At 32.9% G+C, this 15029-nt stretch overlaps 1 protein-coding gene across 6 annotated transcripts in view; it reads right to left on the bottom strand.

Annotated features, from left to right (window-relative positions):
* The window catches only part of RPGRIP1L (RPGRIP1 like), a 105957-nt gene that overhangs the window by 63861 nt on the left and 27067 nt on the right, over nucleotides 1–15029 (bottom strand). For all 6 annotated transcript variants that reach the window (XM_079118520.1, XM_079118521.1, XM_079118522.1 and 3 more), the window contains exons 10-14: nucleotides 9429–9568; nucleotides 4335–4441; nucleotides 4061–4111; nucleotides 2315–2494; nucleotides 1601–1718 (exon numbers count right to left, since the gene is read on the bottom strand). In XM_079118520.1, the coding sequence (XP_078974646.1) occupies nucleotides 1601–1718; nucleotides 2315–2494; nucleotides 4061–4111; nucleotides 4335–4441; nucleotides 9429–9568 (596 nt within the window). The remainder of the gene's footprint in view (nucleotides 1–1600; nucleotides 1719–2314; nucleotides 2495–4060; nucleotides 4112–4334; nucleotides 4442–9428; nucleotides 9569–15029) is intronic.

The following is a 15029-nucleotide window of genomic DNA, read 5'->3' as shown; positions in this document are numbered from 1 at the left end:
TAAGTTTTGAAAAGAATGAAAATTCTTAACTCTGTGACCTCCCTTTTAACCAAGAAAATTCCATTAAGCAAATTTTTATTGAGTACTACTTGGAAGAAAAGGTACATACTGCTCCTTGACTTTTGGAAAGCCTTGTTCAGTCAGATAAAGATATTTATTTAGCCCTTCCTCATAGATCAGAGGTTCTCAAAGTGTGGTCTGTGTACCACCTCTGAGGGTCTCTAAAACTATTTTAGGGGGTCTGTGAGAACAAAATTAATTTTATACTATTACTAAGATGTTATTTGCCTTTTTCATTTTATTGTCTTATACATGTATAATGGAGTTTCTCAAAGACTACATGATATGTGTTATTACAACACATTAAATGCAGAATCAGATGTAATAATTCAGCTGTTTTCTATTAAGGCAGATCCTAAAATGATTTGCAAAAAGTTAAAAATTTTAAAAAATTTGAAAATTCAAAATATGCTACTCTTCTCACAATTTTTTGGGTAAATGGAACTTTTAAAAATAAATACTATAATTTTATGTTAACATGTAATAGACTTATTATTATTTTAACATGAATTAGAAATATTTAAAAATTTCTTGCTTAATTTTCAATATTATAAATATAATCCCTTTGGAATCATCAATCATTTCAAGAGAGTAAAGTTACTGTGGGCACAAATGACTGAATTAAGTACTGTACAGCAGTGGAGGGATCATCAATCATTTCAAGAGAGTAAAGTTACTGTGGGCACAAATGACTGAATTAAGTATTGTACAGCAGTGGACATGAAACAGTCTAGTACTTATCACTATAGAACTTAAATGATGGTTCCTGTGAATATGCAAAACTCTAACAGCTGAGGAACACTTCTATTATATATATATTCCCTAAACATATATTTTCTGAGTACCTGAGGGGAAAACTGGGTAGGTAAGTGCTATGTTAGCCATTTTCAATATGAAGTCTCACACCTGCACCTGAGTAGCTCGCAGTTATTTCTAACTATATAGAATCATGAGCCCCAAAATCTCTAGGGGTGAGGCCCCATAAGCCACAATTTAGACAGGTTCTCTGATGATTTTCATATTGCTAAAGATCGAAACTCACCAGGAGGGTATTTTAGGTAGAGGGACAGTTAGGAGTAATCAGAGACAGGTTCCTGACATGAGTGAGCACTGAGTTAGATTTTGAAGCAAAAAGGGTGTATCTTGAGGTCAAGGTGGAAAGAAGGTTTAGACAGAACAAACAGTAAGAACAAAAGCATGTTGTTGGAACTGAGCAAGATAAATCTAAGAGCAAGAAGACCTATTTGGTAAGGAGTGTAGGTTGCTTAGAAGGGAAATAACAAAGGTGGTGTTAAAGTTGAGCCTTTGGTACTTTATGAAGTACTTTGAAATCTTGCCTGCAACAATGAAGTGAAAAAGCAGTAGGGAATTACTAAAAATTCTTGAGTAGAAAAGAATCAGATGAAAGAGCTTTTCTGGTAAGTTATTATTACAGCTATGAATTTGGAAAAATACAGCAAAAAGATACTGTGAGTGAAGATTTGGATGACATTTTCAGCTGTTATAAAATCCACTCCTCTAGTTACTGTGTACACTGTACCTTCTAGTTTCTGGATGCGTGCAGCCCTGATATCAAGAAGATGAACATATTGTTCCACTTTAAGTTCATAATCTTGCTGCAAACTTTCCATCTTATGGGTCACTGCCTCAACTTCCATCTAAAAAACAAGAGCACATAAACTTCAATACTATGATTAGTTCCATTTTCATTTATCTAAGTTACTATGAGTCAAGCATTTTCTAGATCCTTGGGAATACTAGGTCCTATAAACTATGGTTTCCTGATCTCAAATAGCTTACAGTTCAGAGAATTATACTTGGCAATTTTCACAAATAAGAAATAAAATAAATAAAACTCTGTATTGCTTTTTATGGAGATGAGTTTCTGTTTTGTTAAAAGCTGACATAAAGCCATGGTGGTGCTTGCCTGTAATCCCAAGTACTTGGAAGGCTGAGGCAGGAGGATCCCAAGTTTGAGGCTATCCAGGGCAATTTATTGAGTCCCTGTTTTATAAAAGAAAAGGGGGGAAGAAAACCTAACATAAGGTGGTCCACTGCTACTATTAATTGCCCTAAACCAGGGACTTATTTGTTTTTAGACTATTTCTAACTACCTAACCACAAGGTTAAATTGCAGGGATGTGCCAACAGATAATAGGGTATAATAGATGAACAGACGAATATGTTTAAGAAAAGTAAATCATCAGCAGAACATCACAGAAAACTACCCTCTTGATTTAGTGTACTACGTTACCTGATAATCTTTATTAATTTTATGTTGCATGATTAGCATGTTTCTTGTCTTTTCGAGTTCTTGCACTGTTTCTGCATGAGTTGCTTGCAGCTCTTTTATGGAACGTTCTAGGTTTTTATTAATTTTACTGTCTACTTTCTCTAAAAATGAAAGGTCTCCATTTTTTTGTTCTTTTTGAGCCTAAAACAAAAACATGTTTTATTGCTGAAGAATTTCTAAAATGTAACCATGTGAATTAATGTAGATATAACATGAAACAATCATTGATTGGAAACATCTATTTTCATTTTTTCCCATCAGGAATAACACAGTTCTAAAACATATTTGCATAGATGTCTGGAACAATTAAAGAGAAATTAAAAAAATTATTACCTCATGATACAAAAAAGAATCATGTAAATTTATTTCCATTTAATTAAAATGTACACTGTGATCCAAAAAAGAAGTAAGTGTGTATTTTGGTGTCTTCTTGGGAGTATCTGGGTATCCCAGAACTAGAAAACATTTTGTTATATTTATAATTCAGTATTTCACTTGAGATAACAGAGTGCAAACCAAGGTCTCTTTTTTTTAATTTTTTTTTATTTTATTGTAAACAAATGGGATACATGTTGCCTCTCTGTTTGTACATGGCGCAAAGGCATACCATTTGTGTAATCATAAATCCACATACAGTAATGTTGTTTGATTCAGTTATTTTTTTTCCCCTTCCCCCCCACCCCTCTTTACCCTCTATACAGTACTTTCTTCCTCCATACTTGCCCCCCTCCCTAACCCTAACTCTAACCCTAACACTAACCCTTCCCTCCCCCCCATTATGTGTCATCCTCCACTTATTAGCGATATCATTTGTCCCTTGTCTTTTTGAGATTGGCTTATCTCACTTAGCATGATATTCTCCAATTTCATCCATTTGCCTGCAAATGCCATAATTTTGTCATTCTTTATGGCTGAGTAATATTCCATTGTGTATATATACCACAGTTTCTTTATCCACTCGTCAATTGAAGGGCATCTAGGTTGGTTCCATAGTCTGGCTATTGTGAATTGAGCAGCTATGAACATTGATGTGGCTGTATCTCTGTAGTATGCTGATTTTAGATCCTTTGGGTATAGGCCAAGGAGTGGGATAGCTGGGTCAAATGGAGGGTCCATTCCAAGTTTTCTAAGGAATCTCCACACTGCTTTCCAGAGTGGCTGCACTAATTTGCAGCCCCACCAGCAATGTATGAGTGTACCTTTCTCCCCACATCCTCGCCAACACCTGTTGCTTGTATTTTTGATAATCGCCATTCTAATTGGGGTGAGATGGAATCTTAGGGTGGTTTTGATTTGCATTTCTCTTATTACTAGAGATGTTGAACATTTTTTCATGTTTAAACCAAGGTCTCTTAGGGCAGAAAACTGTTGACTGGTTTTATAGTGAGGCAGGCAAAAGTAAAATGCTTAGTATAATTGAAGAAAGTGCTTTAAATAACAGTTTTTGATGTGTACTTTATTGTAATTTTGATGTCATTATATATGTATTTGCTGCAACTAAATGTTATCTAACCGCTTTCATGAGTCTTAGTAGATACATGCCCTATGTGTGTGTTGTGTATATGTGTGTGTGTGAAAGATGCACTAAATTTCAGAAAATGAAAAAATAATTCATTTTCCAAATACAAGGATTACAGATAAAGGTCACCATTATATTGAAACAGTTTTATGTAGCCATAAAACTCATGGTATAGTTCAGAAAGTTACCTTGAGAAGCAGGAGAGCTTCACTCAGTTCATCAGCATTAATTTCACTCTCCTGCAATAGATTAAGTAAAAGCTCACAATGAAATATTAATGGAAAGTTAAGAGCTATTCCAACTACTTAGTTTTTCCTAATGGAATATAAGGTGCCTGATATCTGCCTTAATAAACTAAGTAATATGTTCAGATACTATTGCTTTGTAATTATAGTATTTTCTCTATGCTAAAACATGTAGGTATAATTTTTGAGTTTATTTCCTAAATAAGAAATAGTTCACCTGGTTGAAAAACTTCATGTGGTTTTTAAGATCATCAAGTTGTTGCTTTTGTTCCAGACACTGTAACTGAAGTCCTCTATTCTCTTGAACGAGTTTCTCATTTTGGTCTTAAAAATAAAGTCAACACAATTAGAAAGGTAAGTGAGAATTAGGCCTAAGAACACATTTTAATTAATTTAATTCCTGTTACGCACTAAGCTTGATCCAGTATTGTTCAGGTCAAAGAGAAAGTTGAGCTAGCACCTAAACAAAGGCAGCAGGGGAATAAGGAACAAACGAACACTATCATGTGTCTACCATATGATTCACTTGCTTATCAAAAACTTAAGTTCACAGTATTAATATAAGGAAATTGTGGCTTCTGGGACTTCAAAGGCATGTTCTATTTAAAATGCCTAAGAATATATGTTTCTAAATCTATGATTTTTACGTACTTATTAAGGGTCCTGAGAGGCATGCAAAAATTTCAAAAAAAGATTTGTCTTTTAGTTTACTAATCCTTCTTTGAATTTTCTTTTTCCAACTCAGCATAAAGTCTTTGTATGAAAACAAGATAATCTATAATCTTTCTGATAAGCTCTGGATCCATAATACTTCTAACAAATTTGTTCCAATAGGAGAAACAGATTCTCAACCAGTACAAGATACTCGATAATAATCCATATTCGTTCTTTAGTCACTGAGTTCATGCTATTGATTAATAGGACATGAACTTAGAGCTATTGTTAAGGGGTGGATATGTTACTTTGCGTAGGCACTCATTTGCCACGGCCCCACAAGCAAGATTGTAAAGTAAGCTACAGAATAGAGCAAATTCATAAAGACTATTTTTTCACTCTGCATTAAACACATTAAACCTTGTTTTAAAAAAGCACAAAAGCTAGCAACTTTAGCTTCATGCTCCTCAGTGCACTCTTCACTAGGATTCACCAAGGCGGTCAGTTATCCTCCTCTGCTGACTCCCTCTGGACTAACTCTAAACCATGTCATCCAAAGTGTCTCCACTAATTTCATTCTGTTTTCAGTGATTAATGTTTATCATAAGTCCTCAACTTTGGTTGTCATTTTTGTTTCCTTGCCTTAAAAAAAAAAAAAAAATCAATACATTTGCCAAGAATTCTTTCCATGAATGCATTTGCATTCTGACTGCATTTTCTACAAAACTTGTTTCTGTCTTTTATAAGGCTTTGTGTTCCCAAGCTATAAATACTATGTATAAGTAAAAATGTTAAATTACACAGTTAAGAAGAAATGGACTGAATTTGGATGTTTTTAATGTCACATATTTCTTGGCAGTCTAAGAAGTTAAAAAAATTACAACCTTAGGATATACAGAGTCACGGAGATAATTTAATATCAACTATATAAGCACTTTTATCTTATTACTAGAAGGTTAAAAGGTCATCTATGGAATAAGTTACTTTTATCTAGTGAACCAACAGAATTTCCAAATGTGAAAAATACTCAGAAATTTTGAAGGTAAAGGTCTAACATTAATAATAAATATGAATTCTTACAAGATGAACTCTTTTGGTTAAGGAGAATAGGTTAATTATGTTAAAAACAACAACTAGATAGAATGAATAGGCAAAAAAATAAATAAATATAGTCAGAAATAAAAAGTAAAACCAAAAATACTGAGGATATTTTATTCTATGATCAAAACAAAACAGGGGTTCTAAGAGTGAGCTACAGTAGAAAGAATGAGGCTGTTCCATCTTAATCTAGTCAGAGTGTGAATTTTGATTATTATTTCTATGCTCCAATTTTTCCATGCTTTCAAATTTTCAGAGCAGAGTTCTTAAGAATGATACGTTAATGGGCATAAATAAACTTAAACATTTTCATCTTTTACTCATTTCTGTTTCAACAACTATGTCTCCATTCACTGATATTTTTAAAAAGGGAATTAGTAGGAAAATAACTTAGTAGGAGACGACATTACTGAGTACCAATAACCTTTTCTTTACTGAATTTATGTAGACTTATACACTATATTTTTCCTTTCTCAAACTGTTTATTGAGGATATAACTCTTGGATCTTTAAAAAATACTGAAACGCTACAGTTCAAAGAGGAAATAGACTTGCTCAATTATATGAAAAATCAAAGCACTCTGTACAAGATGAAAAATAACCTCCTTACCTTATGATTTGACAAAAAGCAGGTTAAGCTAAACAGCATTTTATTCAAATGAGATAACATTTCACTCTTTTAAACTTATGTTCCTCTAGCACACCATTAATAAGCAGAGTGCAGAGAACAATTCAACTAAACAATTTTCAGAGCTCTTTTGTGCTAATATCTTCAGCTGTGATCAATATAACCATATGCATTATGCTGAATTATGCATTTCAGCTAAAGATAGAAAGGAACTTTCAAAAGCAAGCCCTTAAACACATGCAGTTAATTTAAGCATTAACCAAATGCAAACTGCATTTACATATCCTTCCCCCGAATATTCGCACAATCTGAAACTAATTTGTACCTTGAATAAAGAGGTGAGTATTCTCTAAAAATAATTTGCCAGTTAGATGAATGACTACAAGAAGCCAGGGAAACATCTTCTGGCAAAGAATACTTGATATATGAAATGTGTGAGGAGAACGCAAAGTAAAACTGAACAACTTCAAAATTTGTAATACAAAGAAGAACTTTCTCAATACTAAAATATTTCCTTAAATATAAAATTTCATTTTTTAATTTGTTATTTCCCTGGAAAAATGGTTAAAGGTTGTGACACTTTTCTTATAACCTACTGTAACATATTTACAAAGAAACAAAAACTTAAATCCTCAGATTTGTGAATTTGAACTAGTCGAGAAAAATAACCAGAAAATAACAGTTTTGGAAAATTTTCTTTAGAAAATAATTGAATAAATGTGTAAAGATTTATGTAGAAAAATGTTGCTTATAATACTTGAAAAATCAAGTTACTTAAATATTCTTCAATGGAAGGCTGCAAATGATGTATGGTACTTCCACACTGAGAAACTACAATAGTCATTATAAATGTGATTTAAATTTATAGTCAAGGAACAATTTCACAATATATACAAAAGCATATTATAAAACTATACACATATAGAAACAACTCTGAAAAGACATATGTCAAATATTAACACTGATTATCTAGAGAGCTATGAAATTGGGTGATTTTTAGGATTTTGTTTTCTGGACTTTTTTTCACAGTATGCATAAGTTATTTTCATTATACAAAAAAATTCCCCAGAGATATAAGAACCAGTAAAAAAAAAATGAGAATGGACTAGATAAATTAAAATACCTTTGTAATTATAATATTTAATAAGAATTCTCTATAATTAATTCAACAATAATAAACAGGTTAAAAAAACCCTGAGATTCTACTCCCTTAAGAAGACTTTCTTTCCAGAGATGAATTAACATGTGTAAAATAGTTTGGGAATGCTTAATTTCTAAGGAAATATAGAAGAGGATAGAAATAACAAAAGGTTTATTTCATTTACCTTTAAGAATGAGCGATTTATCTGTTTTTGGAAAAGTGAGAGGGAATGTAAAACACTTCCACTTCCTTTAGTGAATAAGAATTTATTGAGCAACTGCTCAGACAAAACACTGTTAGGGAGTATTTGATACTGCACATTAAAATCAGGAACCATATATCTTTGACATCAAAACTTTATCCACCAGGTCAGAAAACATGCCACCAGTTGATTCTACTCACACTTCTAGAAAATTCCACACAGAAATCTATCATCTAATTTAATCACATAGTGAATAAATACTGACTGCTGTTGTTCTATTATAATTCAGACCCTGTTGATTGTAGGATTTATTAAAATGTGAAAAAAGTGACTACAACTTTAAAATGCTATCAGTTATAAGATGCATTCCAATTTGAGACACATTAAAATGTGAAAAAAATAATTTTTTTTAGTCAATAAGATAATGGCATTGTAATCTAAATCAATAAGCGTACTAACTACAAATATAATATTTTTTACTAAGTTTATAATAAGCTTTTAAACATTCTCATGCAACTGAATTGCAAATGTTCCAAAGGAGCAACCTTATTATCACATTACTTGGTTTGTCTAGTGGATGAGCAAACAGATTACATCACTTGAATCAAATAATTCAGCTCCCCCATGGTGCATCTGCATGTACTCTCTTATGTGTGTGCCATATAGTAATTCAGATGTCTTCTTTAATTATAATTACATTACTTATATGAGACAAGAAAGGTAAAGATTTGTACCTTATAACATCAAACTTATTAATGATAATTATTTTGGCAGGGACATTTTGACAAAGCTTCCTGGTATTTAAATTCACTGGCACACAGCAGAATTAGATATCTTATCATCAAAGAGATCTTCCTTGTGCAACCTATCAAAAACAGCAAACGGCTACTTCTGCCACTCTGTCATCTTATACCACTTTGTTTTTTCTCCCATTATATTTGATATCAACTGACATCTTACAAATTTATAGAACTATTGTCAGTTTATCGCTCTTAAATTTAAGTGTCATGAGGGAAATAACTATGTTTTATTAATTGCTGTATTCTCAGAACTTGGAAGAGTACCTAGCACATCCTGGTGCTCAATAAACACTTGCTGACCGCTGAAGAAGGCTCAGGTTGGGTGCAGAGGCTGGGCCCTGTAATTCCAGCAACTCAGAAGGCTAAAGCAGGAGGATCCCAAATTTGAGGTCATCCTCAGTAATTCAGTGAGACCCTGACTTGAAATAAAATAAAATAAAATAAAATGGGCTGGGGATATAGCTCAGTGGTAAAGTGCCCCTGGGCTCAATTCCCATTATGAGAGAGGGGGAAAAAAAGGGCTCAGAATTTAGGTAAATTAAACAATTAAAGACAACCTGAATAAAAGTAACTCTGAGAAAAAAACCAATTCCTTGGGCATATATGCTAGCCTAAGTAAGGGAAGTTTTGAGCAATAAATAGATTTACAAAAGTAGATGGCTGTTAATACAGGCTGCATCTCCAGTACATATCAAGGTAACAGGCAAACAGTTGGCACCGCACTGATCAACTGGGTGAATAAACATCAGATGTCTGAAATGAGTATGTCAATAGTTATTTTATATGTACCTCTTTCAGTTTTTAATCTGTCAAGGATTTCAGTTTTTTCTGTTAAATCAGATTTTAAGGCAGTCTCGAGCTGAGCAATCTGTACTTTCAGCTGCTGTTCCTTTAACTTCCATTGCTCTTCATGGGCAGCACTGAAGGCACTGCAAAACACACGTGACATGCAAGGAAAGCTTGGAAATCAGCTTCAACCGAAAATAATAAAGAGAAAAGCTTTTAGTGGCACAGAGACCACTGTCATCATGTCTTAGGAATTAAGTAAACATATGCTGGTCTGCTGCTGTTGAAACCAAGGCGCCTTTCTCAGGCTGCGGTTAGGGAACATGAAAGAGTTTGTGGGATGAGTAAAGGAACTGGCCTTAATTTAGAGCTCTAAAGTCAGAAAAGTTGGCAGTGTACAGCTTTTGTGGGACTAGTAAAGGAATTCAGATACTGTACATACTCCAGAGGAATCCACAATTCCAAACCTCAGCAATTGACAACGTACAAAACCATACTCTCCCACTTACAAACCCTCTTACTACAGAGAAATGGACTTTCCACCTGATCTTTAATTCTGTGAAACTTTTAAAGCATCTTGGATAATAACATATTAACAAAACCCTGACCACAAAATGATAGGATACTGAATCACAGGCAGTAATTCTGATATTAAGAAGTAGTGATAATGTAGTTTTGTCCTAAAAAACAAAAAGCAATAGGCTAGGAATAAACAACTTTACTTGTAACACATGACTGGGATGAAAACCAATGCCCTGTGCCTAATAAGAATGATGAAGACAGAATTACTATTCCACAATAAAAGTATAGCAGTTTAAATTATGGTTAAAATCTGCTAATGATCAAGGCCTAGCATATCAGAGGAAAGAACCAGATAAAAAGTAATTAAATGGTACACAGAAGGTAATAATAAACATTTCTTTATGTAGTGGTTCCTGAATCCTGGTCTAACCAATGGTGCTAGACCAGCTGTATTGACACTTAGGGAGAATCAAAAATGAAGATCCCAAGACTCAGGGATTCATATTTTTATAAAGCTCCCCAGGTGATAGCCAGGTTTTTGGAAAAATTGATCTCAATTTGCATTTCAGCAGAAAGCTATTATCTGTGAAGCTTGTTATGACTGAATAATCATCAGCAGCTTTGACCCTTCTACTTTTTTTAAACATAGTAAGTGAAATAAAAATTTAAAAATCTAGTTTTCTACTGATGATGAAGTAAATGGAAAAGAAATGTATTATTACAAATTGCCCTTAATGCTGCTCCCAGCAAGTCTTGAGGTTTTACTCCAAAAGAGATACTTTTCTGGGAGGCATAGTTTCAAAAGAGCAAAATTGTGTATTCATTTCACATTTCGAATATTTTTTATTGCATTTAAAATGATACGACCTTGAAAACAAAAGAAATTTTAGAAGTTACTCTAAATATGACTTCTGTTTCTTCTATTGATGCTCTCATCTCACATATGGAACCTTAAAAATGCATGGATCTGATATACCAATATTTTAAGTTAATTTTACCAAAGGTACAATTACCTGGACATAAATGAAAACCAAAGAAAATATATACTTTAAATGCTAAATAAAGAATAATCCTTTAAGATTATTTAAGAGTTCATTTTAAAATAAAGAACAAACATAATTTCTGTGTCTGGCCAAATTACATATATACCAAATATACATATGTGCATGAATGTTAGTACCGATATATATGGGTGTGTAGTTCCTATATGTGTGTGTATGTGTGTGTGTGTCTTGTATTATTAAAAACATATACCACTCGGAGAAAAATTAGCATGATGAAATAGGCACAACTATACATTATATCAGACGCCAAAAATTAGAAACAGTAGTGTTCCAATAGCATTACTACCAGCAAAAAGATCACCAACAGCTAATCTGGCAGAAACATCAGAAGCTGTATGTGTTTAAATTAAGAACAATTTAGCAGCCTGGTTTTTCCAAACCCACAAAATGCTAGTGTAAATCAGCATAAGTCAATCTGAATTTAGTCCACTGCTATCTTTCCTCTAAATTTAGGATTACATTCCACTGGAGTTTCATGAGGAATTCCTTTTGAATTTACTGTATTCCTCTATGCTTGGAGCCATCTGTGTAACTATAAATGGTGAACCACATCTGGCTCCATTTTCTTTGTGAGAGCTGTATACATGATTAAATCTGCATATGAGAACAGTCTTTGAGAACCTTTTATTCATGAAAATGTTTTTTATATTGCCAATAGCGACAACTAAGAGAGGATGAGAGCTAGCATTTGTACCCATTTCACTGTTACATTATGTTACAAAGTGATAAAATGTCAGTCTGCAGTGGAATGCCCTTGGTGCCTGTGGTCACCCGCATGTCCATTGGCAATCATGGGTTTCAAAATACTGTAAATATACACTCTTCATCAAAAACATGATAAGATCAAAATAAAAGTAAAAAAATTCCTCTCCATTCTCAGGTCTTTTCTTCCGAGGAAAGAAATTCCATTTACTCTAAAACTCAAGGGCATCCTAATGTGCAAAATGAGGAAGAATAAACTCTTAAATCATCCGTAAAGAAATCCACAGGTACTTTAGCTAGGAAGACTGCAGAGGACAGGTGCTCACTTTATAGAAACAGAACACAGAAAGTCTATGGGTATCAGCAGTGCTCTTGTAGATGACAAGTACAACATAAAAATTTGATCTACCCAATTCTGAAAAGGGTTACCATCATCGTTAAAACTAAGATGAACACTCTTTAAAAACAGGCATTAGGTCAGTGTCTCTCAAGGAGTTAGTGCCTTAAAATCACCTTCAGATTCTCTGGATCTAACCTTAAACTGACTGTGCTGGAACTGGATGGTGGGGGTAGTGAGTTGTGTGTGTGTTGTATGTGTGTGCGTGTGTTTGTGCGCGTGCATGCAGAGGCTCTGAAAGTGTGGTGAAAGCTACATTTTAATGTTTTCCAGGTTATTTGTATATATTCTAGTTGAAGGACCATTGCATTCATTAGTTACATGGCCCCAAAACTATACTAACTTCAAAAATGAAACACAGCTTTACCATATTATAGTATAGAATTTCTCTGTGACCAAATAGAAAGATTTAATTGCAAAAAAAATTTATTCCAAACTTTTAAATTGAACATTTCTTAAAGTTCTTATTTCTTGGCTTCATATCAAAAATGTTTTAGCATATTAAGACAGGCTCATACCAAATACTAACATGAGGGTTTTATCTTACCACATGATCCTCTAATATGTCATATGTCAAGTAATAAACACATTCAAAATTTCATTTGAGAAAGGAAGATGAGAATGCAATGTGCAAATCATATTTTTCTCCTGAATACTAGCCAATTCTGAATAACAAACAAATGCTCTCCTTTTTAAAACATGCTATCATTATGACTAAGCAAACAAGGAGTATATGTAGTTTTTGATGAACATTAGTTGTTGGCAGTGATGAATAACAGTGCAACGAAACAAAAGAGCTGTAAAGAATCTTAAGGACAATGTTGATTTTTGTAGTTTCTCCAACTATGCTTCTGAAAACTAATCTTAAAAAATAGTATCAAGAGAATTTTGTAGTTCTATTTACTATTACATGTACTTGTTGGGTTTTGTGCTAAAGTGACATTAATTTTTTTGACATTAAATGTTTTGACACTTATTACAAACATTTACTTACATACACCTCATATAAAATTCAAGTGTGAGGAGCATAATGAATTCTGTTTTTAGTGTGACAGGAAAAAAATGTAACTGAAGCATAAAACATTAGAAAAAAAACCTTCAAAGCCAGATTTACACTCTTAGATCATCTTCTAATATGGAAAGATAAAATTTTATGGTGATTAAGTAAATATGAGAAAAATATGCTTTGTCAAAATTCCATTTTTGCATTATTCCCAACTAAGTTTGATGTTTTTTATTTCAAGAAAGTATGTTCAGTAACTTTTTGAATAGGGGAGAAGCAGAAAATTTAGAAGTAATGGCCAAATGGCACTTACTTGCTTGGACTTAGACCATGTTAAATTATTTGAAACTACAAGATGTTCAAGACAAACATAAATCAATAAAAATTTCTGACTGTATGACAGATCCTTTATTTCATGAATGTTTCTCTCTCACATAACAATTTTCCAATGCAATTAAAATCAGAGATGTAGAGAAGCACAGGGGGGTAATTTAAATTTTAGAATAAAAAGAATTGGGTCTCAATCTTATACTGGAGTCTCAGAAATGCTATGTAACTCTGCACAAGTCTCTTCATTTCTCTAGAGCCTCAATTCTCTCATTTATAAAACAAAGTGATGATATTCTCTTTTTTGCCATCTAATAGGGTATTGTGCAATCTTGTATACAGACATTTGAATTTTTCAAACACATATCATTGTAAATATACATATTATTTTATAGAGTAAGAAATTAAAAAAAACAGGGTACATAATAAATTCTTTAGGTAAAATTAATCAGGGTTGATGAGAAAGGGACCAGAATAAAACCCTGGGACCAAGTGATACTGAAGGCCAAGGCAAATCCCACAAAAACATTTTTAGCTAGTTCACCTTTCCTGGAGAGCCCTGAATATATTTAACTGGTATCTTACTGTTGGTAAACCTTAATATATTAAGCCACTGTACAAAGATAGTAAGCACTAATAGGTAAACCAAATAAATGACACAAATCATTGGAATAATGCCTAACATTAATTTGGGTAACTTTTCAAAGTAAACCAAAATAAAAGCCTATCCCTACACTCTTTGGATATGATAATTTAAAACATGTAAATTTAATATATAACATATAAAACAGTTAAAAATTTAAAGATGTACTTGCAGTTCAGATGGCTATTTTCAGAGGTTTCAGTATATGAATATCACCTATAACATATCTACTTAAATATATATTATATTTGCTTTCATCTACTACTTGTATTTATCATTTATCAGTATAATATACTGAAAAGACTTTAAAAATTGCACATACACACAGAGATATCAGTATCACTTAGTCAAACTTAGTTGTGGAGTAGAATTTTGTATCCATTATCAGAAGGGATTAATTTCTGAAACACCATAATTACAAAGCAAATTAAAAACAAACAAATGGAAGCAGACCCTTAAAATCTATCTTGAGTTAAGAAGCCTATGTTTCTCTTTTTAAAGAATGTTCAGATAATTTCCAGTGAACACCTTTATTTTCACCTAAAAACATCATTCTCAGCTAATAACCTGGAGGGCCCAATGGAGAGACCAAAAGAGGTTAAAACACAAGCTCTATTACTTCACACCTTTAAGATTATGAAATATCTCAGTTTCTTAATTCTGTTTTATCTTTCTTGTTTGCAAACTGGGCACATCCCAAGGTGTTATAAAAATTTTTGCATATAAAAAGGCCTATGGAAAAGACTTGGAAGACAAAATTGAAATTGGTTGGGGGCAGAAGTTGAAGCTAGAGGCTGGAGGCTGTTACCACCTCTGAATAAAGCATGTCTACTAAAAAAAAAAGAAAAAAATTGAATGTATTTAGTAGTGTCTGCTAGCCTATAGCTTGTATTCAATAGATGCCAGTTATTACTGGCAACAAAGCAATACGGTTTTCTAAGTAATG

Source organism: Sciurus vulgaris (genome assembly GCF_902686455.1).
Source record: "Sciurus vulgaris genome assembly, chromosome: 17".
Classification (NCBI taxonomy): Eukaryota; Metazoa; Chordata; class Mammalia; order Rodentia; family Sciuridae; genus Sciurus; species Sciurus vulgaris.
Note: the sequence above shows the minus strand (reverse complement) of the source record. Positions and strands in the feature narration are given on the sequence as shown.